Source organism: Simochromis diagramma, unplaced genomic scaffold (assembly GCF_900408965.1).
Source record: "Simochromis diagramma unplaced genomic scaffold, fSimDia1.1 OVJJ01000816.1, whole genome shotgun sequence".
Lineage (NCBI taxonomy): Eukaryota > Metazoa > Chordata > Actinopteri > Cichliformes > Cichlidae > Simochromis > Simochromis diagramma.
The window spans coordinates 7,896,991-7,924,183 of record NW_024386908.1 but is presented as its reverse complement, the minus strand read 5'-3'; the positions used below and the strand labels follow the sequence as shown (position 1 = coordinate 7,924,183).

Sequence of the window (27,193 nt, the reverse complement as noted above, 5' to 3'; positions counted from 1 at the left end):
GAGGCTGTTAGATTTGTGTTCTCACGAGTAAATATATTAATTTATCTTATGTTGTAAAAACTGTTTTCTGATTGTCATTTTATTTTGGAAATGATTTTATTTTGGTGATTATAGGTGACTTCACTTCCTGTTCCGTATGTTGTGAAGGGCGAACTGCTAAAAATGAATGTATGGTTTTCCCTCCGGCGTTGCTGTCAATAAAAGAAACGGGAAAAGTAAACAACAAACAAAGGGTGTGCATTATTGAGAGAACATGGCCGAAGAAGAAGAAGAAAACTCTTCGAGCTCAACAGAGGCATTTTTTGAAAAATGTATTGATAGCAATGTTGAATATTATTACACAGGAAAAAAACAACTACATATATTTACACCATGATGCCTCTGCCTTTCTAAACAGAGGGACAGTAACTGCGTGTGTATAAGTAAGCGTGTATAACCTGAAGATAGAGACAAAATACTGTTAATCTGTCATTCTGCAATTCATCTCATGTAAACAATAACATGGTGCACAGCGTGACGTTGCCTGACCAACTCTGTATTCCTCGTCCACATGTAAACGCAAAAAAGGAGTTTTAAAAAAATCTCCGTTTTCGGTGATTCGAAACGCCGTTTACGTGTGGACGAAACAGCTGCGTTTTAAAAAATACCCGTGTAGGTGTGGACCTAGCGTAAAAGAGTTAATGGTGTATTTCCTTACTACCTGTAATTTATTGCAGATTACTTGTATTTGCTTAATTGTTTACTAAATGTTTGAGGTGTGAAATAAACCGCAATGGAGCAAAATATGGGTGTGTGTGGTTGGAGGATGTGTTTGTGCTGTGTGTGGGTGGGCAACATTTTTTTTTGTAAAACAAATAGTAATGGGATTTCCGGCTCTTTTTAGAGAACCGGCTCTTTCGGTTCGACTCACTAAAAAGAGACGGCTCTTTCAGCTCCAAACCGGCTCTTCAGGTTGTTTTGTTGCTTTAATTAATTTATTATTAACAATAATATAAATTTATGCACAAAAGGAATTACTAATGTAAAAAAAAAAAGTGGTTTATTTATATATGTTTATATATAAATATATGCGGTGGCCCCTAGAGACAAAACACGTACAAACTCCAAAAAGCACATACAAACTCCAAAACACATTTCTAGCATGAACTGAACTTCCAAAACAGACCTACCTAGATCACTTAAATTACACAATTGAAAGCATATGTGTATTGTTTGTGTATTTATACACAAGCATTCATATATAGTCAAATAATTTTTTAAAAAAAAGTTCATTTACCTGTTATTACCACACACCAAATCCGGTCATTGGTACTTGCTGGCTTGTGTAGCCACTAGGTAACAAAAGCTCAACACTGCGCCTAGCATCCTGGAGCACTTCTGTTGTGTTTTGTACGTGTTTTGAGTTTTTACGTGCTTCTGAGTTTTTACGTGTTTTGGAGTTTGTACGTGCTTCAGAGTTTGTACGTGTTTTTACTTTTTTTTTGGAGTTTGTACGTGTTTTGGAGTTTGTACGAGTTTTTACGTGTTTTGGAGTTTTCATGTGTTTTTACGTGTTTTGGAGTTTGTACGTGCTTTCAGGGTTTGTACGTGCTTCAGAGTTCGTACGTGATTTGAAGTTTGTATGTGCTTTGTCTGTTGGGGCCACCGTAAATATACTTTTATTTATTCACTCCACATAAAATGTAATAAATAAATCATATAATACAAAAATTAACTATTCACATTTCAACTTTTAACTATTTAAATTTTCAGCTTTTTCCTTTTTGCTCTTTCTCTGTCTCTCCCTCCTGCTCTGTTCCTGTGCTACTGAGTGTAACTACCGCCCCTCCCCCCTCTTCCCAGCATAAAGCACAAGGCTGCATGCTGAGTGAAGCGGAAAAAAAGTGTGAGAGAGAGAGGGTGAGAGAAAGAAAAAAAAAAACCAAAACCCCACGGCTCGCGATAAGGAGCCGGCTCGCGTCGTTCACGTCAAAGATCCGGCTCTAAGAGCCATTTCGTTCGTACGGAGCCCCGCAGGGGACATGGGAGAAAAAAAATTAAGATGGACTTTTGCGAGATCTCGCAAAAGTTTTGCGAGATCTTGCAAAACAAACTCAGGATCTCGCAAAACTTTTGCGAGATCTCGCAAAACAAACTCGGGATCTCGCAAAACTTTTGCGAGATCTCGCAAAAGTTTTAGCCGCATTCTTCGGCCTTCGACCTTCCGTTAGCTCGAAGCTAACGGGAAGTCGAGACCTACTACAGCCGGGAGGAACACCGCTTTCCCGGCACATCGTGCCTCGACCTCCCGGTCGGCTTCGAGCTGGCGTCCGAAGAATGCGGACACCTCTTAATCTTTGGTATATGGCGAGGCGCTGTGGACATCCAAGTTTGTGATTGTGTAGATTTTTCAAATCAATACCATGGTTGCATCTACTGAAAATCTCTGTGAAGCTTAAATCTCAGTGACCTTGACTTCAAGGTCAGAGGTCAATTTTTTTGAAAATCGGAGGAGTTTCACATTTATAACACAGGTATGTCTACTAGGAGGCTGAAGGGTAGCACTATATATTTATAAACAATCAAAAACAACAATTTATTTCCAATTTGTATGGAATTTATTTCTGTAAACATGGTGTTTTAGGTCGGATTAAAGGACTGATGTGATGGTAAGGTGTCCGCTGCTCTGCTTTGAATATTGGTAGGCTTTTTTTTTTTTTTTAAATTTTCACAAGAATTGCTACTTCCCCTAGAGTTTTGGCCACCCCAGCAATCAGAAGATTCCCTATGAGCAAGCATTTAGCGACAGTGGGAAGGAAAAACTCCCTTTAAAAAGGAAGAAACCTTCGACAGAACCAGGCTCAGTGAGGGACAGTCATCTGCCGCGACTGGTTGGGGTGGGGGGAGTGAAAGTTAAAAAAAAAAAAAAGCCAAAGTGATAATTATTGGAGCAGCTTAATTAATATTTCCAGTGTAATTTGCTGTTAATATCCTTTTCCAACCCCAGTTTGTGTTTTTATCACTTTTGTCCAGGGTGGAAGATGCCATGCTGGAGATTGACTCTGTATGGTTTTTCAATGTTGATACTTGGGAACCTGTTGGAGAGGCCAGGGTTGAAAAAGGGATGCCGGAGAACCTGAGAGGGTGTTATCCGCTGGTGTGCATCCAAGGCCAACATCTCTTTAATTAGGCTGACAAATAAGCGTTGGCCATCTTCTGGTCCTCGTCTAAACATCATTATTTGTTCGAGGTCATCCAGACGTGTCAGTTTTATGTATCTTGTCTCCAAAGATTCATATCCTGTCTCGTATTTAAATTGTTGGGCGGTCTTAAATGTCCAGCGTTGTTGGTTGTAGTAGTAGTTGTCTTTTGTGAAATAGTCTTCAGTGTACACGCCAGGATCGAGAACATGATCTGGTGGCTGACCCTGAGTCTCTATGATGAATTTCAAAACATCATAATATTTTTTTCCAGGGTAGAGTGGCACCCCTGTAACAAGCTCCACAGCCACCAGCCCCAGAGACCACATGTCACATGCTTCGTTATAAGGAAGGCCAAGCATAACCTCAGGTGCACTATAACCAACTGTCCCCACACGGTCACCAGGCATCACTGCAGACGCAGGACATGCGAGGCCAAAGTCTATAAGTCTGACTTTGACTGGAGACTCATAGCGATTTACAACCATGATGTTTCCAGGTTTGAGGTTAGCGTGCACTATTCCCAAAGAACCCAGGTGGGACAGAGCATTTGTGAGCTGACCTAAAATTGGCCTCACTTCGCTTATGGGGAGACCCTGGTTTTTCCGGTCCCCTATATAGTCCCACAGGCATTGATCAAGGAGTTCGAACTTTAAGCAAACCCGCTCTCCATCGTGGAAAAAGCCGTTCCATTTAACAATGTTGGCGGCATCTGGATCCAACCTTCGCAGCTTCTCCAGGATGAAAATTTCCAGTTTTGCCTGTTGCAGAATATCAGGGCGGCTCTTGTTGACTTTAATAGCCACAGCTTGGTTGGTCATGGTATCACGACATTTGGCTACAATACAAAAGCCCCCTTCTCCAAGGAAAGCCTCTACCTTGTAGTGGTTTCCCAAAACGCTCCCTTTAACTATTCCAAGCTCATTTGAGCGGAAGGATGGGTTAGCTGACATGGTGAGATGTGTCGGCTTGGTCAGTGAATTGCTAAGTAATGCGAAATTCTCTCAAAACTCTCCAAAAGGGTTTGCTTACTGTCAGGTCAAGGTCCGTTGAGCAGCAAAGTTTAACAGAGCAAAGCTCCTACTTAAGGGTTTTTTTTCCTCAGCAAGATGATGACATCACAAAGGATCAAAGGCATTCTACTTTGGATCAAAGGCATTCTAGTTTTGATCAATGGCATTCTATTTTTTCCAGTTGAAACACTGAAAAAAAATAGTGTTTCAACAGTGCAGGCTGGCGCCCTGTGGGAGGCAGAGGTGATAGGGTAAGGATGCAGAGGATAATATCCAAGAAAAGATTTACTTATCTGTCAGCTCATCAGCGAGCAGCTGCAGAATCACAGGTGCAGCTTGGCAGAGGATGGACTCAAGGTGAAGAAACAAAATCAATAATGACTTAAGGCAAAGTTACAGTCTCAATGTTATTCTTTATTTTTTCTCAGTGTCTTCTTGAGGGACATTATGTGTATATGTGTACGTGATATTAAAATGACATTAACGCCATAATGCGGCAAATCTCCATTAACGAGTTACCGCAGATCGCCCGTGCGTGGGGCTGCACGGCGTCAACACGTTAACAAGCTAACTGCGCTAACGCACTAGTTCCCACCAATTGAGCATTGCGTGGCACATCTGACATACTGTTTTACTTTTGTCCATGACGCGCTTACCATCAGGGTCATACTTCACATGAAAACCAAAATAGTTCCAAACACCAGATCTGAATGAGGGTGGGGGAGGTTCATTTTCAGGTAGCGTTGAGGCAGTTGCCATGTTGCAATGAGCTTAGCTTCTGTCTTGCTAGCTTGCACTGCGCTCAGTGGATCTGCACTCGACAGTGCAGCCTAGGTGGAGTAGTCAAATGCAGATCCACTGAGCACTCAACACAGACAGCATCGTCAGAAGAAAAGTTGATAAAATAAATAAAAATTTTTGTATTGTTCGATACATATGTCTACCGAACCGAAAGCACTGTATCGAACGGTTCAATATCGATACGAGTATTGTTGCACCCCTAATATATATATAACATGACCAGGCCCACGTCATATCAAATTCAGCTCTATGTGGCTCTAAAGAAGTCACAACTTTAACAAAAACACACGTTGTGCGTGTATAGCATCTGTATGTGTGTCAAAGAAGTACCTGTGTTTACACTGTGCCACTAACGTGTGAAATAACTACCACCAAATGGTGTATTACACATGTCTGTCTAGACACATAAATACATAGAGCACATACAGAGTAAACAGGGTTAACATTTGTAACATGGAGGCAAAACAGTGTAGCCGTCAGTTACATTTTTCGTTATTTGTTCCTGTAAACTTCAATGATTGTGCCCATATATTTATTTATTTTTTTTGCCTGTGTTTCCTATTAGGAGAAATGTGTCCTAATATTTATTTATTACTCTTCTCTTGGCACTTGGGTGTCAAACTTTTGTGTCTCCTCACTGCAGGGACAGAATGAGCTGCTGGTCATGATAGCATTAGTGTGTTATGCTTTTTTAGTTTTTTTTTAAACTAGCTTGCTTATATATTTACAAGTAAAAATAAAAGTAAAGCCAGTAAACACTTTTTTACTTTGCCTCAATTCTGTTCTCAGCATTGGATCAGTTTTTTACTGTATCTTTACAGTATGCAACCAACAAAGCTCACACTGAAAAACACATGACGAAACCCCCAAATCAAACGAGATGACAGCGTATTTTCATTTTTTTTTTGTTTTAAATGTATATTTGAGTTATGTACCTTTGTTTCTGTTGTTTTAATTGTTTCATTATAACTAACTCAAGGTCATAAGCAGCCTAAGCTGTGCATTGAAACACTATGCGTGCACTATGAAACATGGCACGCTCCTTAACCTCACACCCAGGTGTTCCCCCTTTCTGCTCCAGGTCAAACTTGGCACTGGGCGGTCAACACATTTTCTTGTCTTTCCTGAGTCTATCCCGGTACACAGCGATACTCATCATGTTACGCCGCCTCCTTCATACTTCTGTTTATGTCTTCCACCTTCATAACATCGGTGCCCTTCTTGTAAGGACGTTCTCACTCTGTGAGACACATGCAAAGCTGGGACATTTGGATAAAGGCATGTCCAGGTACTGTGCTTCTGTTCTTTACATAGTCTAAGTCAGCCTTGAGCTTGTATTTTGTGATTACTAGTCTATTTATATATGTAACAGAAATCATCATGCATAGAAGTAACATGCTTTGCAGCTTGAGGTTATTTTTAGCAAAGTAAGGGGATTAAAATCAGGCCAGGTTTGTCAGGTTGGATTAACATTTGGGAGACTTCTATGCTGGAGTTATTAGAGAAAAAATTTGATCCATGCTAGTACTGACACTGATAGATGTGCAGAATTAAAAACAGCCTTGACATATTCATGAATACAGTACAGTAACTAAAGAAAGTGTAGTAGCCACTCAGAAAAAAGTAGACATTATGCACAGAACTGTGCTCTGAGCATCTTAGTGAAATATGCACTATACTGATTATATATTAATATTGTGGGGTATGAGTGTTTCTTTTGTTTATGTTCTGGTTTTAAGGCAGGTTAAAGGATGGTTTCAGTTGCACAAAGCAGCAGAAGATGTGTGCTGTTGCTTCTCTTTCGTACCCGGTCAGTCTTTCCCATCTCTTTCTTCACATTAGCGTTAGCAGCCCTGACGGCGCCAAAAACCGTGGCACTTCCTGCTGCTGACATTAACAAATCAATCTTAATCCTGCCTGCTACCATTTCCACTCTTTCAGTGGAAAAATCTTACAGCGTATCACAGTCCTACTCAACCTTCTCTTCTCCTGCACGTACCCCACAAACTTTGTCAAAACTCCCAATCAAGACTGACTCAAATGCCAAGTCCTCTACCTCTGAAACATCAGTTCAACTCATCAACCCAGCACCCCACAGAGATGTTGCAAACTCACTTATAACTTCTAAAAATATCCATCTGTTTGGCAAAGAGGTCTCTCCTAGTCCTTATTCAGGCCATTGTCGCCACACATTTTTCTATCCTGTTCAACCCCTAAAACAAATTTCATGGTTGCCATCTAACCCCTGCAAACATCTGAATTTGTCCCACAAAGCTACAGCACCTTTTTTGCACAAACACTCTCAATCACCTCACACCAAGAGCTGCCTGTATCCTCTTTCTACTGGAAAAGTTCATCTTCAACTTGCGAAAACTTCTAAAACTCAATCTCCTTTGCCGCCAGCCTCACTGTCTCCCCTTTCCAACTCAACCTCACCTCAAAGTGCTTTAAAAAAGCGTCTGGCCCCTCTTCCAGTGTCACCCCTTTCCGCAGCTTTAACCTTCAAAACAACACTGCCTGCCCTTTCTAAAACATCACCCCTCCTTCCCTACAACACCACGTCATCTCCTCCGGAAGCAACAACCCCTCGCCTTGCACCTGCCCATCTTCCCCACACCGTAGGCCCGCTGTTTGAACACCAGCCATTCATTGTTACTTGGAATATCCCTGATCTAGTGTGTAAAAGGTATAACATCTCACTGGACACCTCAGCCTTTAAAGGAGTAGCCACACCTGCCAAGGTAAGAGTGAAAAGATGATGGATAATCAGCAGCTGTTGTGTTTTTATACAACCTTTAGGAGGTTATAAAACTGTCTTAAAAGGCAAACTTATTTATGAGTAGTGGAGATAAGTTTATTGGGTCTTGTTCCTGCTGCAGGTTCCAGGGCAGTTTCTGTCTCTGTTCTACACAGATCGACTGGGTCTTTATCCACACATAGACCTCAAAAGTAGGAAAGAATTCTACGGCGGGATCCCTCAGAGAGCTAACCTGAAAGCCAGCTTGGAAAAGGCCAGAGCAGATATTAACTACTACATCCCATCCATGTAAGTAGGCCAGAGTATACTGTCTTTGCCCCTAGTGACACATTAAATGCTGATATTGACCTCCATCACCCTCCTCATTCCTTCCAGGACAAACCGAGGCCTGGCTGTGATAGACTGGGAGGAATGGCGCCCCCTATGGGACAGAAATTGGGGAACCAAAAGAATCTACCAGACTTTGTCAGTGGCCCATGTAATGCAGGCTAATCTCTCCCTCCCAGTACAACAGGCCACAGTAAAAGCCAAACAGCAGTTTCAGGTCAGAGCGCTTTGCTTGAGGCTTAATGATAAATTATATACAATACAGAGCTCAGAGCACCTATTAATTATTCATGCCATCATTCCTTCACTCCTGGCTTCCTTCCTCTTAGGAGGCAGCAAGGAATCTTATGTCAGGGATGTTGGCCTTGGGCAGAGCTATGAGACCCAACTATCTTTGGGGCTTCTACTTGTTCCCCAACTGCTATAATTATGGCTGGAAGGACCAGCACTACACAGGCCAGTGCTCCAAGGAGGTGAGGAGGCAAAATGATGAGCTGCTCTGGCTATGGGAGTCAAGCACGGCCCTTTACCCCTCTGTTTACTTGCAGGTTGGTGATTCTCCTATATGGATGACATACTTCTAATATTATTATTTTAAGCGGTAATTTTCCCTGAATCTGTTTCAGACCTCTCTAGCAGACAATCCAAAAGCCGCTCTGATGGTGAGAAACCGCGTCCAGGAGGCTTTGAGGGTGTCTGCCCTTCCTGGATGGAGTGCTACTGCACCCGTGTTCGTTTACATGCGTCCTGTTTTTGTTGATGACAACAAACGCTTCCTCAGCCAGGTAACAAAGACTATTTAAATGTGGATTTGTTTAACACTTTATTCATAGGCACATTACGTAATAGTCTGCAGCATGACTTTCTGACCTGGTTGGGATGTTCTTGGGAGGCATTTGCAAATGACAAGCACTAAGCATACAAATTAAATGACTTTGCAGCTTAAACAGATTGCATCTTTTCCAGTAACTCATTAGAGAGTAAATGCAAGCACACTTGACTAGATTACATCTTACATCTTAGGTTACTTTATACATCCCTAGAGTGGAGTGTTTCCAGCCAGGAGGTCCAGTTTTAAGGGGAGTTCAGTTTCTTTGGTGTAACAACATCCTTCTCAGGTGGTAACCGCCACACGATGTTGTAATCCTTATCTTCTGTTCTCATTTGTGTGAGCATGCTGCAAAAAAACTCAACCCAAAACCATGATGCAATTCTTTGCAAACCTTTTTAGTTTAAAAAGTGCAGAGAAAGCAAAAATTCTCCAGCATTTTTCACCAACACTGGGGCGCTCAACAGTTTGGGCATCATTTGCCATATTTTTAATTTCATAATGTCCGAAATGCTTTCAATGATTGCAAGTATAGGCCAGTTTAGCACCTGGACTGCTTTGCTAACAATCAAGTACTATATAGAACACTAATTTGATAATGGTAATTTTCATACCAGTAAAATCTTTTTTAGGGAGGTTTAAGGACATCTCTGTAAACGGTAAACAGTAAAATTCAATGTGTTTTAAAACCTCTTTAAAAACTGAAAATGGAAAATTGCTTAACTTTGAAACAGCTCAACATTCATCAAATCTAATCTTACATTTTTAAATATTGGCTCAGTCTTTTTACATGTGTAACGAACAATTAGTGAAGATGATTAACTATTTGCGTCCAGGGGGATCTGATCAGCACCGTCGGGGAGAGTGTGGCAGTGGGGGCATCTGGCGCTGTGCTATGGGGAGCCAGCGGTGACTATGATGACCAGGTAACATCACACCACAGGCCTCCATTGGACTGCTGAAAGATATAACAATGTATTGATGTCAGTCAGACGGAACAAGACAAAGACTTTAATTAGACGATACAGGAAGCGGTTTATCTCTTCAGCAACTGAAAATATCTGCTGAGTGATTGTGGCGGCTGGTTTAGCAACCACAATAGTTAATCCACAACAGCAAAGCCTAAATTAAGCAATGATGGTACATTTAACTGGATGTTTAAATTGCTCTGACAGAGACCTCAGCATGTAATTAATATTCTTGTAGTTACATATCTTAATTGCCTTCTATTACATATTACATGCTGTTAAATAACTGTATTACATGTCCTTAGTGTCTGCTATTCAGTGCATTAGGCTTTTTATAGCTGCAAGATATTTTTTGTTAATTCTGCCTGTTCTGCAGTTAATGAACTTCTTACTCCACACATTACAAACCTATCAAAACAATACTCTCAGTCAGGAATAGCTGGTTTTCTAATATGTAAATATGCTAGTTTGTTTTCTGTTGATTATATCAAAAGGTAATACCACTGATACAGTTAACAGCTGCTTAGCTTATCACAAATATTAGATTTGTAACATTACAGATCTATCAAAATAGTGCTCTCACACAGGAACAACTGTACATTTTATAATATGTATGCTAGTTCAGCCCGTTCTCACTCCCGAGGCGTAACATGCCGACATTTTGTCACGTCCCGCGGCGTTCCTGAGGAATGCGAAAGGAGACCTTCGGCGTTCTTATGGTACGCGGCGGGTTATGGCTGAAATCCAGTGCAATGACGCTCCCGCGGTAATAGACGTTCCAGCCCTGTATTCCAGCCCTAAACCTAACCTTATCCCTAGCCCTAACCATAACCTTTTTCCTGATCTTAACCAGGACTTTAATGATGTTAAATAGCGTTTAAGCGATTTGAAGAAAAAGAGCGAACATGTGTAGATTGAGTCCATACGGTTGTCATATTTCCTCATTTTTCTGAAGTCGTCATTTAGGAACGTGGTGGGTAGCCGAAAACGTAATATGTTGACGATTTGGCACCTAGCGTAAAATGTTATGCTTTGGGAGTGAGAACGTGTTGGCTAGTTTGCTTGCTCTTGAATGTATAAAACAGTGACACTGCTGCTACAGTTAGCAGCTGCTTAGCTTAATTCTCTGCAGAAACAAACTTGCCAGATCTAGCCTTGTGAAATTTTTGCATTAAGTCAACATAAAGTAAGAAAATCAATAACATCCTATGCCTCATTAGAATTAATCTGTCCATGTTATTGAACCACTCCAATAAACGTCAACCGATATAGTGTCTTCAGTCTGGTCTTAACAAAACTGACCTAACACCACCGCCACCGTAGCCCACTAATGTCATTTAGTAATCATTAAGGCTAGCTAAACAAAGCTAAGCTAGCTTTAGTCTTGTTTTTAAGGAATAGGTATGCAAGTGGTATTGATCAGTTTTTTGTTTGTTTTTTTTTCACGTGGACATGTTAATACAATTCACGGTCACTGAATTATCGTGATGCTGTCCTCTGTTTTAGGCGACACAATTGTGGTCAGAAGTTTAAGGTACATGCACACATCACGGGCATGAATATCATTGTAATTTTGAACTTTTAATGGTCTCTCTGAACTGTTCTTTTTCCACGGTGGAAAGGGTGTACAGCATACATGTTCAGTGACGTTAAAAAACAAGAATTTGCGTACACAAGTTTACATTTATTTTGCCTAAAAGCTGGACCAGGAAACCATCTAATTTAAATAAATTCTACCAATAATGCCAAGAAGAGTGGTCAAATAACCAGCAAGAATTATACCAGAAGCTTGTTGATCGCTACTGAAAGGATCTGGTTGAGGTGCAACTTGCTAAGGAATATTTGACCAAATATTACTGGGGATGTATCTATTGTAGTCTGGAAAAAGAACAGTTGAAAGAAGTCATAAAAAGCCTGAACTTACCGTGACATTCATGCCCACGATGAGTGCATGTAAATTTGTGTCCACAACTATAGTGATCTTATTTATTCCTCTCTCTATTTCTCCTCTCCAGCTTTCTTGTGAAGCCCTCTCCTTCTACCTCACCTCCACCCTGAATCCTTACATCACCAATGTCACGACAGCTGCCCAGCTGTGCAGCGACTTCCTGTGCCGAGGAAATGGCCGCTGTGTCAGAAAAAACTACAAGTCCAGCCATTACCTCCACCTAAACCCTGAAAGTTTCAGGGTTGTGAATACTCAGAAACGCTACTTTGTTCTAGGAAGTCCAAGCTTGGCAGACCTGAAGTCTTTAAGCAGGAGATTTAACTGTCAGTGCTACAAAGGACTGAAATGCACTCCTAGGACATACAAAGAGCTTGCCAAGGCCCTGATGTTCAGTGTTAAGCGAGGGCAGTACCAGAACTCCCCCACTCTGAGAAAAGTTGGATTAGATGACACCGAGCAGGCCAGCACCGCTAAAGATAAAGTTAATAAGAACTTTAATGCAGCTGACAATTAAATTTGGTGATTACAAACTAAATTGTTAGTCTGGTCTAGAACCCAGAATCAAACTTCTACTCGCATAGAAGATGAGCTTATAGTCATTTATTTATATATATATATAGCATAATAATATATATAATTATTATATTAATACTCAGCTGTGTCAGCAAAAAACGACTCAGTAAGCATAGGGCTACTTCATGTACTATGAATAAAACCACTGACAGAATCTATAAACTACAAGCACAATACCAAATCACAGATGTGTCACCTGTGCCTGACAATATTACAGCCAGTTGGTATTTGAATATGATTTGACTGCATATGCAAATGGAAAAAAAAAGAAAAACTGCAGCAGTTTTTTATTTCTTTCTCTGCAATGACAAAGTACTGAATGAATGAAAACATTTTTCATTTTAAATTCTCAGTAATTTATTTAATTTATCTCGGCTCTTTTAAAAATGTGTCTGTGTATGCAAATGTATAGCGAATATAATTTGTGTGAGAAAAATAAACATGAATCAGCAGACGCACTGACCTTTATTCCAGTTTAGATCGTTGTCAGTTGCTTTTGATTGCTTGAGAGAAAAAGTCTGACAAGCAGTGGATTATTTAAGTCTGTTAATGACAAATGAGGAAAGTGCTGGAAACCTTCCTCAGAGAAAGTTTCCTGTACTTCTATGACAGCATTACACATAGCATCACAGAGTTGCTGTAGATTTATCATTCGATCGCATTCCAGAGGTGCTGTTGGATTGAAATACGGTGGCTGTGAAGGCCATTTCAGTACAACGAATTCACTGTCATGTTCAAGAAAACATTTTGAGATGATTTGAGCTTTGCGAAATAGCATGTTGTCCGGCTGGAAGAAGCCATCAAAAGATTGGTGGTCATAAAGGGTCTTTCTCGGCTCAAAAAAGCAGCAAGTACTTGGATCAGGATGCTTTTATATTGATTATGCCAGATTCTGAACTTACAATCAAATGTTGAAGCAGAAATCGAAGCTCATCAGAACAAGTAATGTTTTTCCAACCTTCTACTGTCTAATTTTGGCGAGTCCATGCAAAATGTAGCCTCAATTTCCTGTTCTTAGCTGAGGAGCGGTACAAAATGTGGTCTTCTGCTGCTGTAGCCCATCTTTAAGTTTGTTGACCGTTCAAGATGCTTTTCTGCATGGCTTGGTTGTATCAAGTGGTTATTTGAATTATTGTTGCCTTCCTATGAGCTCAAACCAGCCTTGCCATTTCCTCTGACCTCTGACATCAACAAGTCACTTTCACCCAGAGAATTGCCGCTAACAGGCACCAACAAACAACTTACATTCAAAGAGTCACTTAAATCATCTTTCTTCCCCATTCTAACGGTCAGTTTAAACTCTCTGTCACCATGTCTACTTGTCTGAATGTACTGAGCTGCTGCCATGTGATTGTCGGATTAGACATTTGGATTAATGAGGACATAAACAGATATGTAATGTGGCGACTATTAGAGAAATATCAATTAATGGAATTTCCCGCTGGTCTAGTAAAGTTTTAAGGACCATATTATGTTTTATTATTCAGGTGTTGGAAAGGAAGTTGCCATAATAATCAAGCCAACTGTTCAGTTTCACTTCCTAGTATTAGGTACCAAAAGATATGTTGAAAATGCATGTTCATTTTTATAAACAGCAGTCACAGATTACTTCTGATTGAACGTGTTAATGAGGCTTGGTGTATGTTGCTCCCATTGTGATTTACAGTAAATATTGTAGGTCACTGGTGTATTCACTCAGAGTCCTCTGGGTGGTGTGTGTGATGTCTAAATGTTCGTATTTGCTTATGTCACAATGATCTCCATGGTGTCGCGGAGAGAAAGAGAGGGAGTGAGAAAGTGAACACAACTATACAAAAAACCCCAGCATCACATAACTAAAATTTTAAATGAATTACATTGCTTTTTTGCAATTTTCTCTGTCTTATTTGATTTATATCAGTGCTAACTCAATCAGAAAGCAGTAATTACAGATAACACACATATTATCAGGTTGTGCCAGGAACTATTATCTTATGCACTAAAGAAAATGATTTGCAGCCATAAAACCAAGATTGCCTTGATTCTGTTGCTTGTGTGCCTGGACCTGCTGAGATTTGTTCAAGCTTGTGGTATGGAAAACTACAAGTATTTCCTATAGTCACCAGTGTCTGGCAGACCTTTTTTGTTCCTAGCCTTTTAGCAGAATGCAAACACCAAGTCAGTAAATAAAAAGAAACCGCACCCTCCACAGGGCAAAACCTCTGTATAAGGGTTTGATTTACCCTTTCACTTTACGCCTGGACTGCTTTTAACTTTTAACCTTGACTCTTCAACAGGAAGTAAATATTTCCATAGATATGGTGTAATTGCGCCTCTGCTGAATAATGCAAATGTTAAAGAAATGAAAGAATACCAGCTGTGTCACAGGAAAATTGTATTTTTATTTAAAATTCTAAGTCATACAGTACATGCCATTGCAAGTTAGAGATATTTTTTTTAGTTATTGTGCAATTTCTTTCAAACGTTCTTTTTTTTTTTATAGCTTTTTAAAAGTAGTTTGGTCATTTTTTTAAAATCTTCAAAAAGTGCACAGCCAAACACGAAAGTTAAGTATGATTAAAATACAGTTATTCTGTCATGGAAAAAAACTGTAAGTTGTACAAAGTTATTCATGTGGGACAGAGTGTAAATGTTTAAGAACACCAGTGTAGCTGCCAGGTTAAACAAGGAAAAAAAATCAGTAGCCAAAGTATTAGGCTGAGTAGGGTTCAGTTCAGCTCTCAGTGCTAATCATATCAGTAGAATTTCACAGGGCTTTAAAACTAAAAAAACAATTAATATGAATATTTGTTAATAAACAAAATAATAAAATAAAGCACCTGTGCAAAGTATGCTTCTAAATTTGTATAGAAAAAAAATAATTTGTCACCTAAATAATCAATCAATCCCAGAGAAGATCATCGTGTTTCTAATTCTAAGTGCAAAGTGACTGATTCTAATATTTTAATGGTGTTCAAAAAGGTCACAGAGCAGAATCATTTCTTTGCAGTTCATTGAAGCATATTACTTCTAATGAGGCAGCATAGGAGGTTAATATCTAGAGAATATAGATGATACAGGTGATACATATAGGTGACTGGCTGCTACAGTATGTTGGTGAACCGGTATGGCCTATATTATATCAATATTATATTAACCCATATATCACTAAGTCACATATTTTGTATATCAATAAAAAAATCAATATTGACATTGGCCCCCAAAATCCATTTTCAGTCAGGCACTTCCTTTCGACCCACAATTGTAGCACTTGCAGATAAAAAGCTGAGTTTTTTTTGTGTCACTTGGACTCAGTTTGCACAGGAAGGCACTCGAGCAAATCAGTGTTTGGGTCATGAAAAAGAAACTGCAACATCTTGTCTCCTCATAATCATTTAGCTACAGATTCCTCTGCTACATATACCACTGGGTTTATATCAACTCTAAGAATTGCCATGCATTGCTCTGTGATCATGTTAACAAGCTGAGTGGATGCAGTTTGTTTTGAAATGTTAAGGAGTAGAATAAAAAGGTGAAAAATTAACAGATGACTCTGTCTTAAAAATACTGACTTTGGAATATTAGTTGATACATGTGAGTTAGTGAATAAAAGAAAGCTTTACTGGTATTTTAGCATGCAGATAGGACACTTAAAGCATGCTGATGTATAGGTGAATAACGTAAGCGATCAAATCCAAAACACATCTGCCATATGTGAAGAACGGGAAATCAGTCACTGCAATCCATACAAAACTGAATCTTCACACTTTCAAAGTCATGAGGACATGTAAAAGTTGTTCATGTTACAATTGTATTTTCCACTAAATGGGTAAAAACGGCAGTAATTGAATTTAAACAGTTGGGGTCCAAAGTTTTGAATTCCTTGCTGTACCCTAAAATATCAGGCAGAGCAGAATAAAAGCACAGGTAACGAGGGTTGGGGTCAACTCGTAACTTCCAGAAGTTATTACCTCCACAGAAAATCTTGTTGAACACACCCATCTTCACCTGCCTGAAGAAAATGAAACGTATTAAAAAATCTGATAGTATTTTATAATACAGAGCGCAGCTAAGAGAGCAATAACTCTAGAATTAGAATTGGTATGCCAATGTATTTTATCTGAAATGACAATGTTATTATATTAATCTAGATATAATTAGTAGTAGACTCATTAGAATTAGGGGTAATAATTCAAGCTTTTACAGGGAAGAAGAAATAATTATACTGTATATAATTTTAGGTACTGCATGAATGATAGTGGTAAACCCACAAATGATAATTATTTACCTATAAGTACTTAGCAGGAGATAAACTAGAATTAGAGCTAAAAAGTCAAGTTTTTACAGGAAAGAAGAAATAATTATAATTTTAAGTAGTCTATTATGTTCAGGTATTTTCTTTTTCTCTGAGTTTAACCATCTTGTACTGTAAATATGCTGTACTTTTTGCATTTTTTTCTGGATTATATTCAATTTTCCATTTATATTACCTATAAAAGTACCTTTCCCACTTAGAAGAAAAAACTAAAAGTTGCAAATACTGCAGGCCACACAGGTGGCCCATGTGATCTTTTAACAATAGAGTAATCGGGCTGGTGTTTACTTTTCCTTGGAGTCCAACCTAGAAACAAAATTTCAATCCTATCACACTAGTATCAATCCAACACCAATACTAGCTTCGGTATTATATCTAACAGTATTTAGATTGATCCGCCCACTTATACTCTGAGGCACACCAATGCAATTCACAATGTCAATATAAAAAGTAGAGCATAAATATAGAATAAAATTTGGATCTTTTTTTGTTCACTAAAATAGATGGAAATAATACACTACTTAAAATGATTGATTTCTATCGTATTTCCTGTAAAATACCCAGATGTTGTGCACTACTTAAATTACAAATGCAGTACTTAAGAACATTTTTCTGCTTTCCTGTAAAAAAAAAAAAAGTTGAATTATTACCTTCTTATTCAAGTTTGTCTACATGTAAATTCCATTTAAGTCTATTACACCCTTGATCGTGGACTGTATTATAAAGTGCTACCAATATTTTGATATATGGACAAATGTTCATTTTTAGAAGGTGTAACGTAGACTCAGATTTTTGTTGTTTACTGCCTGATAATAAATAGATGTCCCTTATTAAATTAGAAAGTTGTATTTCTTCCTCACTTATATATTAGTTTGCAACCATCAAACTTAGAATTAAAGTTGCTTTTTGTTTGGCTCCAGTTGTCCATTGACGTCTCCATTCTCTTCACTTAAATCATGCACATCTTTGGTGCACTTGATTCTCAGCAGGACATTGGACAGCACGTCCTGATAGAGACTCAAGCAGATCCACCCGGGCAGGTAGAGCAGGGTGATAAGTCCCATGAAGTTGTGAGGATAGTGGGAGTAATCCCACGAGCAAGCGTTAAACTGCCTCAGGACCAGACCCCACGAGAATTCCCACGTGTAGATGAAGCAGATGTAGATGGGGAGTCGTCGCCAGGACCCCCAGCCCAGGCTGAAGTGCAGGTAAAGGTAGAGCTTCTCCACCACGAAGCTGCAGCTTCCGTACATCAGGAAAGACCACAGGGACGTGTGACCGCTGAGGGTCCTGTCAGACTTCTCCACCAGGTTGAACAGAGAGGTGAAAAGGACCTCGTCCAGAAAGCCGTGCATCCCGAAGAATAAGAAGCGCGCAAAGCCGGGAAGACCGTGCGGGGGTCTGCCTTCCAGCTGGAGGTCGGCGGAGAATGATGGGCGATACTGTAGATGTGACAGCTCTCTGTGAAACACCTGAGAGAAGTAGAGAGCCAGGATGTAATGCACTACCAGCTGAGTCCCAGAAACCACCCTCACTTGCTCGGCCAAAGTGTTAATGTTCCCGATCAGAATCTGCAGCCCGATGTAGATGGACGGGTAGAAAACAAGATGAAACACCACAGGCCGACCTAGGAAGCACCTCTTCTGTGAGTAGATCTTTTCCAGCGCAAAATGGGTCAGCGAATGCATGATGCAAAGATACGGAGAGGAAAAGCCCATCAGCTTAGGGTCCCGTGAGTGCAAAAGCCCCTGTAAGGATGACAGCAGGACATCCAGAGTCACGCCGTGCATCCCGTAGAAGTAAAGCCGCATCCATCGCGGCAGTCCCCGCGGCGGCTCCGTCGCGTCCCCGGTGTCTGAGCCCGGTTCTTGCTGCTGGCGGAGCTTTCGTGCCGGTTTGAGGCCACCGTCCTGCTCTCCCGAACACACGCGAGCACCGTCGCGCCACCGACCGGCCATGATCACTCTGTGTGGAGAGCTCCAGCTGTCCCCTTCCTGTGCATTGTTTTCTTTTATGTTGTGCTGCAGACGCGCAGTGAGCGAGCTGCGACTAAAAGCATCTCCTGCAAGAGTACGGAATGCTGCGTTCATGTGCTCCCCAGAAGAAACAGTTTTCTGAGTACACTTTGACAGGGTTTTAGTTTTCCTACGTACCATAAATGTGCTGTTTACGCTTACTTTTTCTCATCAAGACGCCCTTTCCGCGGGCTGTACTTGAGGTTTAACTAATTTGTTTAGCGGATTTCCTTCCCGATAAGGCATTTGCAAATCCAACTTTGAAAATGAATTGTTTATACATGTTAATTACCCGCCAGTCTTCTCCTTTCCTTTGTGGGCACAGTGATATTTTTCAGCATAGTACATAAACGACAGCTGAATTACAGACCAGAATGAAGCCAGTGGTGGGATGTATGTCCTCGATGTGTGTTCTTTCTGTTGTTACGGCACGAATAAAACATGTACCCACTTATGAAAACATGTCACAGTAGGCCTACATTTTAAAAGGAATGCATTGGTTGCTTTAATTTACAAACTGTTTAAAAGAGATGTGAAAAAATGTACAGGTGTACATTCACATTCACTACAATGCAACACTGAAAATGTCATGAAGAACCCACATTTTCCAATATTTTGCAAGGAAAATAGGAAACGATTCCAGACATTTATTAAAACACGTACAAACATACATAGAAATACGGTCTATAAGGCAAAAAAATAAATAAATAAAAAAACCCGAACAAAACAAAAGCGGATTTTGTACAATTCTAATGAGCTTTAAAGTCACCGTTTGGTATGACCACGTTTATTCTTCAACATACCCTGAACTCTCATAGGCAAGGTTCCTTGTAATTTAAGATGCCCCCATTTGTTATGTTTAGGCCTCCCACTTCTTATTTTTGTTTTCCACTTGTTTCAGTTTCCTCATTTTTTTTAAAGGCCAAAATACAAACAATGCCAAGAAATCAGAATCAGAATCAGAATACTTTATTGATCCCTATGGGAAATTATTTTTTGTTACAGTGCTCCATTATAAACAAACATTAACAAAGACAGACAATACCCTAACTAAGAATAGCACAATATATACAGGCATATATATATACATAAAAGTCACTTATTAATAAATAGCTGAAAAAGAACATGTGCAAGAAAAAGAACATGTGCAAGAAATGGCAGATTTGCAGCTTCTTGTTGGTTCAAAAATACTAATTTATGTCTGTAAAATGTGTCACTTTTCAAGGTTTATCTAAAAAAAAATTGTAATAAATTACATGTTTCTGTGACAGACGGCTAAGTCATTTATGTCTACATAAAACACTGTCTTGTCACTTGACTTTGTTGCTTAATAGCTGATCAATTCACACGTCAGTGTTTGGTGCCTTAAAAAAGCAGTGTCCAGACACAAACTTTGAAAGACCATTAGGCCAGGGGTAGGAAACGTTAGTCCTCGAGAGCCGGTGTCCTGCAGGTTTTAGATCTCACCCTGGGTCACCACACCTGAATCAAATGATTAGTTCATTACCAGGCCTCTGGAGAACTTCAAGACATGTTGTGGAACTAATTTAGCCATTCAAATCAGCTGTGTTGGATCAAGGACACATCTAAAACCTGCAGGACACCGGCTCTCGAGGCCTGGAGTTCCCTACCCCTGCCATTAGACTGTTGCTCAAGATCACTTTTAGAGAAATGAGGGGTGATCCAAGACTTTTGCACAACACTCCATTTGAACAATAATAGAATAAAATATGAAACCAACTGTATACAACAAAAACGCTACAACCCACAGTCATGCTAGAAATTATAAATATGATGATCACGCAGTTTGATGCGCAGCCACTGATGTCAGTGAAGAAACACAGTGCTGATTTAGCACATTTCCAATAGCAGCTGAACGCAACACGAGCTGATGGAGAAGGCAGCATGGCTGCAGACGTGGTTAGTAATTGAGCTCACGTCCCCCTGCGACGTCCTGACGCTGTATAATTACGACTCATTAATGATAATTACAGCCGATTACTCTGCTGTTGTGCTAGGCTAACTAAACTCATTTGTAAAAGCCACACAGTAAAGCAGTGTATTGAGGGATTGAGGGATAACCTTAATCCTAAATCACGTGTTCAAATTTGTTTTATGTATTTATTTATTCTTACATTAGAGTAAGAAAACAAAACAAAAATGCAGTCATTAGATTCAGGACTGCATGCAGACTAACCATGATGTTTCTCTACTTCCTCTTGAGGCTTCCTTCACCGTTTCGTTACTGCTGCACTGTCGTGATCTTTAATCGATAAAAAGATGGGTTAAAAACGTCTTTCTCAGTCGTTCAGAGGAATAGATTAAATCGAATTATCACCCACTACTGCAGCAACAGTTAGACTCACGACATAGCAAACGTGATAGTGACCACAATGATTTTATAACTGAACTTAGTGGAAATATGAGCAATAGGCTACGTGATAACCAGTAGACACAAAAATATACGCTCTCAGCTTGCACTATGCTGTCGAAATGCCCACAGCCTTCGCAAGAGCTTCGCGCACAGTGAGAAAGCATTTTAGGCTTTCAACTTTTCGATCAGGAAGTGAAACTTGAGTTTATGAGTCGCATTTAACCACGCTGTACAGGCCAGAGGCAGGCTGCACTAATCCTACATGTAGCCAGCACCCACCGCTGGTCTATATGCTGGAAAACATTACATTTGATGACATTTTTTTAATGCAGGAAAAGATCCTTGGGTGATTTAAAAATGGTGTGATCACATAGTGTGTCCAGCAGAGAGGCTTCAATTCTCAGAGACTTGTGTAAAATGTTAGCGAGACAACTTTAAATCGCAATCCCTTGCAAAGCCTTCAGTGTTGTACAATGCATTATTTTGGTCTTATGGTCATATACAATGCAATAATGTGCTCGGTGTCCCTGTATGACCACACGGGGGCACTGCTGAGCATGTTACTGTGGAGCTCATGTTCACCAAAGAGAACTGAGTGCATTTTCATCGCAGGCTTTGATGTGAATCCAGGCGGTGTGGGTGACACGGTGCAACAATTGTTGACGCAACTACAAAAAGTCTCTCGTGAAAGATGCCGCGGCTCGCTTATCTCTTCTCGAGATGTGTGTTTTCATTTGAGCCCTGACTGTTTCTGCCTGGGGTGCTTTACTCAGAGGACGTCTGTGTGTGTTTGTGTGTGTGTGCGCCTGCTGAGACAGAATGAATATGCCACTGTTTATATTCCACCTATTTCAGCAGTCATGGTTTCACAGACAGAAAATGCAAAAAAAAAAAAAGATTCAGCGCAAGTTGTTTGTGCTGAGTGATTTCTGGGAGTGTCGGCATGCATCTGTAGGTTGCACTTTTGGGAAAGAAGTGTATCTGTTTATGCATGTGTGTGTGTATTTGTGCGCACGCACCCGCACAGGAAATAGAGATATCAGTGGTCTTTTTGGGGCACAGAGATAACGGCGCTCCTCTGCTGGCTTAGTATTATCTCAGTCACAGAATAGTGACAGCAGATTTAGAGGCGAGAAAGCAGAACACATTTCAAATAGTCTGGGTCAAATATATATACCAGCAGAGAGATATCACTCCCTCTATTACATACCTCACTCCATTACCTCTTCTTTAACAGTAACACACCCTCCTAACTTTATGTGTAGAATGGGAGCTGCCAGCTTTCAGACCATTCTTCTATGGAGCTAGCTCTCAGTTTGGATTCAGGAGACAGACGCCCTCTCTACTTTTAAGATTTGGCTTAAATCTTTCCTTTTTAATAAAGCATATAGTCAGGGCTGGATCAGGTGACTTCAAACCCTCCTTAGTTATGCTGCAATAGGTCTAGGCTGCTGGACCTATTGCAGCCTAGACCTGCAATAGGTCTAGGCTGCAGTGGAATGATGCTCTTGGTTTTTCGTCTACACTCACCTTTTTTTCCATTCACTATTTGCTTACACAACACTCTGCATTTAATCATTAGTTATTAGTATTAACCTCCTAAGACCCGAACTCTTCCACTGCATACATTTTTAATTTCTCTTTGATATTTGGGCATATTGGGGCCCAAGAACGTCAAAACAAAGAATTACCAGATTTTTTTTTTACCTTATTTTTGTTTTTAAGAAAAATAAGAGCCACATATGAGGATATTCGTTTAAAAATTTGATATAACAGTAGCAGTATAATGTCCTCGTAAGTGGATATCAGGCCCTTGTAAAGCAAAATTGAGTATTTTGGTCTAAATAACCCAAAATGTGATGTCCACATATGTGGATGCCAGGTCCTAGGAGGTTCACCGCTTGTGCTCCTTCTGGTGCTTGATACTTCTCGAGCTTCTCTTGTTCCTTCTTTCATGTTGCTATCACTTGCTATAGCTACATCTATCACTATACGGCCGTCTTCCACATAGCAAAATTGGTATGGCCTGGATCTGGCCCACACAATGTGCTTACAGATGGCCCACATACCGCAAAGACTGACGGCCCTTTGGTGGCCCAGATCTGATGATGTGGCCCACACATGGGTCAGCACAAGGCCAGTTGCAGACACACTGCTGGCCCTGTGCTGGCCCAGAACAGTTTCAGCTCTGGCCCAGAACAGTTTCAGCTCTGGCCCCAGATGTCAGCCTAATGTGTACCTTAATCAAGCCATGTAATAACAACATGCGACGGAACATAATAGTGCAAAAGTAACATGATGAAACTCTGTTCAGACACTGAATGGACTGATTCTCATATAGCACTTTTCTACTCTCCCGGATTACTCAGAGTGCTCTATACAACATGCCACATTTATACACTTTCTCTAAATTGAGTGCTTCTTAACTACAGCCACACACATTCTTACTCTTGACATGCAGACTGGAGGAGCCATGGATCGAACCACTAACCTGATTAGTAGGTGCCCTGCTCTACCTCCTGAGCTACAGCCATCCACCGGCAAAGGTGAGTAAACCGTCACTAGGTTTTGGATAAAGTGCACACTCACAAACCTGTCAAACCTGCATTTGAAAGGTTGGCTACCATAGCAGTATAGTATTGCAACATGGCATTTGGATCTTCTAACTAAAATAGGAAAATAGGAACATAGACAGTGCCATCTATTCCAGGCCTGGCCCATATCTGGATGACATACCACTTACCATGCCAGAAGTCAGCCAGCAGTGCCGGCTTGATACCAGATCTGGGCCAGACCAGCTTGCTATGCGGGCTTCCTCTGCTCGTCCACCACTTATCTGAAGTCCACAGGATCTTAGCTTGGTCATTCTCCATCACCCTAGTCGGTGTTTCCCATTTTGACCTCAGGACTTCCAGGTCATACTCGGCACAGATTTTTCTCTTACCTATTATCTGCTGGATTGTCATTCAATCCAGCTTTGTCCAGCCACTGGTAAGATTGCTTGACATCAGCCACTTCTTCTATCTGCTGGTGGTACATACCGTGTAGGGCCTTGTCCTTCCATGATGGCGCCTCTTCTTGCTCTTCATCCTTCTCAGGTTATATTTATATGGGGAAACCTCAACCCTTTCCCAGGCCAGCCAATGAATGTAATATCTCCAGCATGCCCTGGCTCTATGCTAGGGCCTCCTCACAGTAGGACATACTCAGCTGGAACACTTTAACCAATAGGCAACACCTTTAGCCGTTTCCTTTCAATGTAGAGGACTAGCTGCTCAACTCTGGACCGCTCCATAATTACTGAACTCCTCACCCTATGGCTAGGGAGAGCCCAATCACCTTTTGGAGGAAGTTAATTATAATTTACCAGCCCTGGGCATCAATTAAAATTCTAACAATTAGATTAAATGCCTAGCAAGTCCAGTACCGACTAGTGACAGCAACAACGATTAGTCGGCTAGTCAGCTAGTCATGCACATCCTGACAGACAGAATAAGTAGAAAGAGTGCAGTGTGCCTTCAGTGCATGAAGAAAATTAGAGATATTTATTGATTAAATAGGCACTTGCATTGATCTCTGCTCTGAATCTTGATGCTACATTTAACTAACTTGGTAGGTGCAGCTCAGTAACAGATTGCTGTATAAACTTAGCGACTATGTAAAAAAAGAAAAGAAAAGAAAAAAAGACTCAAAATCCATTCTGATTTACACTAGTTGTTTAACAAGTCTTGGCTTTTGACAGACTGAAAAGTTTTTTATTCAGTAGACTTTGTGTTTGCAGGCAGTATATTACAAATATACGGACCATTCTTTAATTAACAAGGTTATATATAAGCCAAAGGCTCAGCATGATACTGTATTATATTGTAAACCTCAGTGCGAAAGATCCTGGTAATAGAAATCAAACTGAAAATGATTTTCTTCATATCATTTCTGGATTTTCGAATATTATTCTGTGTAGTGAAGCTTCCATTTGATCTCATCTGAGTCCACAAAAGAGATAGAAAACGCCAGCGCTGCCTCCTATATTGGATTTCTTTGTATTTCTCCATGCTCTCACTCATATTTTACAGTTTAATTTCATTTATCGGAGAACACAGAAAAGCAAATATTTGTTCTATCATGAGAAGAAAAAAAATAGATGAAAGTTCATTACTAATCCAGATAAAAAATGTTTTTGTGGGGTTGTAAATGATCTCAGGGTGTTGCAAAATTATTTTGAGTAATCCTCATTTATTACAGCTCCAGCACATTTGACGTTTCACAATGCCTTGGTTATTATAATCATGCACATAAACTATTCAGTGCCATACTTCACTGAGGAGTCAAACAATAAAGCTGGCTTCTTTCCCCCATGAGCAGTTGTCATTTAAAATCAGTCCAGCAAAACACATTCCTGCAGATTTATGAGACTTAAAAGAAGTGAGTGAAATGCCTTTGATCTGGATGCTTCATGCAACCATTACCACACTTCAGCCTGTCCTTCAGTGACCTATCAGCGTGTCTGATGTCCAGCGTGTCCGTGTTTAAAACTCTGTAGACCTTGAGCTTATGTCCTACAGTCTGTCAGTCTTGTCTCTTTTGTAAATATGGTGCATTTTAATGCTTTTTCAGGAGAATCCTAGTAAGATAATAATAATAAAATAAAAAGGAAGACAGAGGAAATGATGTAGAAAGTATAATGAATATGATTATAAAAGGGTGTGTCAGCACAAAACATAAATATAGCCTGTCATGCTGACTCTAGAATCTGACACAAGTTGTGTGGTTTTTTGCCTGTTTAATGAAACATATTCCAGTTATAGATGTATGATGGACACGGACATAATGTGTAGGCTCTCAGCTTTCATTTGAGGGTATCCATATTTAAATTAGATGAAGGGTTTAGGAATTTCAGCTCCTTAACATGTGCCATCCTCTTTTTAAAGGGACCAAAAATAATTGGACAATTGACTCAAAGGCTATATTATGAGCAGGTATGGGTAATTCCTTTGTTATGTCATTAATCAATTAAGCAGATTAAAGGCCTGGAGTTGATCTGAGGTGTGGTGCTTGCATTTGGAAGATTTTGCTGTGAACAGACAACATGCGGCTAAAGAATGAAACAAGCCATCCTTCAGCTGCAAAAACAGAAAACTCATATCTGAGAAGTTGCTACAATATTACGAGTGGCAAAATCTACAGCTTGGTACATCGTGAGAAAGAAAGCAAGCACTGGTGAATCAGCAATGCAAAAGACCTGGACGTCCACAGAAGAAAACAGTGGCGGGTGATCACAGAATCATTTCCATGGTGAAGAGAAAGCCTTCCACAAAAGCCAACCAAATAAAAAACCAGAGGTAGGGGTATTGATATCCAAGTCTACCAAGACTGAAAATAAATACAGAGGGTTCACTGAAAGTTGTAAACCATTCATAAGCCTCAAGAATAGAAAGGCTAGATTGGACTTAGCTAAAAAAACATCTACATATGCCAGCAGAGTTCTGGAAAAACATTCTTTGGACAGACGAAAACAAGATCAACCTCTATCAGAATGATGGCAAGAAGAAAATATGGAGAAGGCGTGAAACATCTCATGATCCATAGCAACTGCATCATCTGTAAAACAGGGTGGAGGCAGTGTGATGGTTTGGGTGTGCATGGCTGCCGGTGACGCTGGGACACTAGTGTTTGCTGATGATGTGACACAGGACAGAAGCAGCCAGATGAATTCTGAGGTGTTCAGAGACATACTCAAATCCAGCTAAATGCAGTCAAATTGATTGGGCGGTGTTCCATAATACAGATGCACAATGACCCAAAACGTTTAGTCAAAACAACCCAGGACTTTAGTAAAGCAAAGACGAGGAATATTCTTGAATGGCCAAGTCAGTCACTTAATCTTAACAGAACTGAGCAATTCACTTGTTAAAGAGTAAACCTTGGACAGAAAGGCCCACAAAAAACAGCAACTGAAAGCTGCTGCAGTAAAGGCCTGGCAGAGCATTAAAAAAGAAGGAAGCGCAGAATCTGGGGCTGTCCATAAGTTCAAGACTTCAGGCTGTCATTGCCAGCAAAGGGTTTTCAACCAAATATTAGAAATTAACATTTTATTTTCAGTTGTGCAAAGCACTT

General features: G+C 40.2%; 2 protein-coding genes across 2 annotated transcripts; one reads left to right on the top strand and one right to left on the bottom strand.

Annotated features, from left to right (window-relative positions):
- Positions 1 to 4,116: 4,116 nt before the first annotated feature.
- On the top strand, positions 4,117 to 12,416 carry LOC120736092 (hyaluronidase PH-20-like). The gene is made up of 7 exons (XM_040036058.1): positions 4,117 to 4,120; positions 7,847 to 8,039; positions 8,127 to 8,295; positions 8,408 to 8,626; positions 8,705 to 8,863; positions 9,744 to 9,833; positions 11,891 to 12,416. Exons 1-7 carry the CDS (start codon positions 4,117 to 4,119, stop codon positions 12,335 to 12,337), a joined length of 1,281 nt encoding a protein of 426 aa, XP_039891992.1. The 3' UTR covers positions 12,338 to 12,416.
- A 2,003-nt stretch (positions 12,417 to 14,419) lies between these two features.
- LOC120736125 (transmembrane protein 229A) lies at positions 14,420 to 19,585 on the bottom strand. Its single transcript, XM_040036108.1, has one exon. The coding sequence runs from the start codon at positions 18,844 to 18,846 to the stop codon at positions 17,584 to 17,586; it is 1,263 nt and encodes a 420-aa protein (XP_039892042.1). The 5' UTR covers positions 18,847 to 19,585; the 3' UTR covers positions 14,420 to 17,583.
- Between the last annotated feature and the right edge of the window lie 7,608 nt (positions 19,586 to 27,193).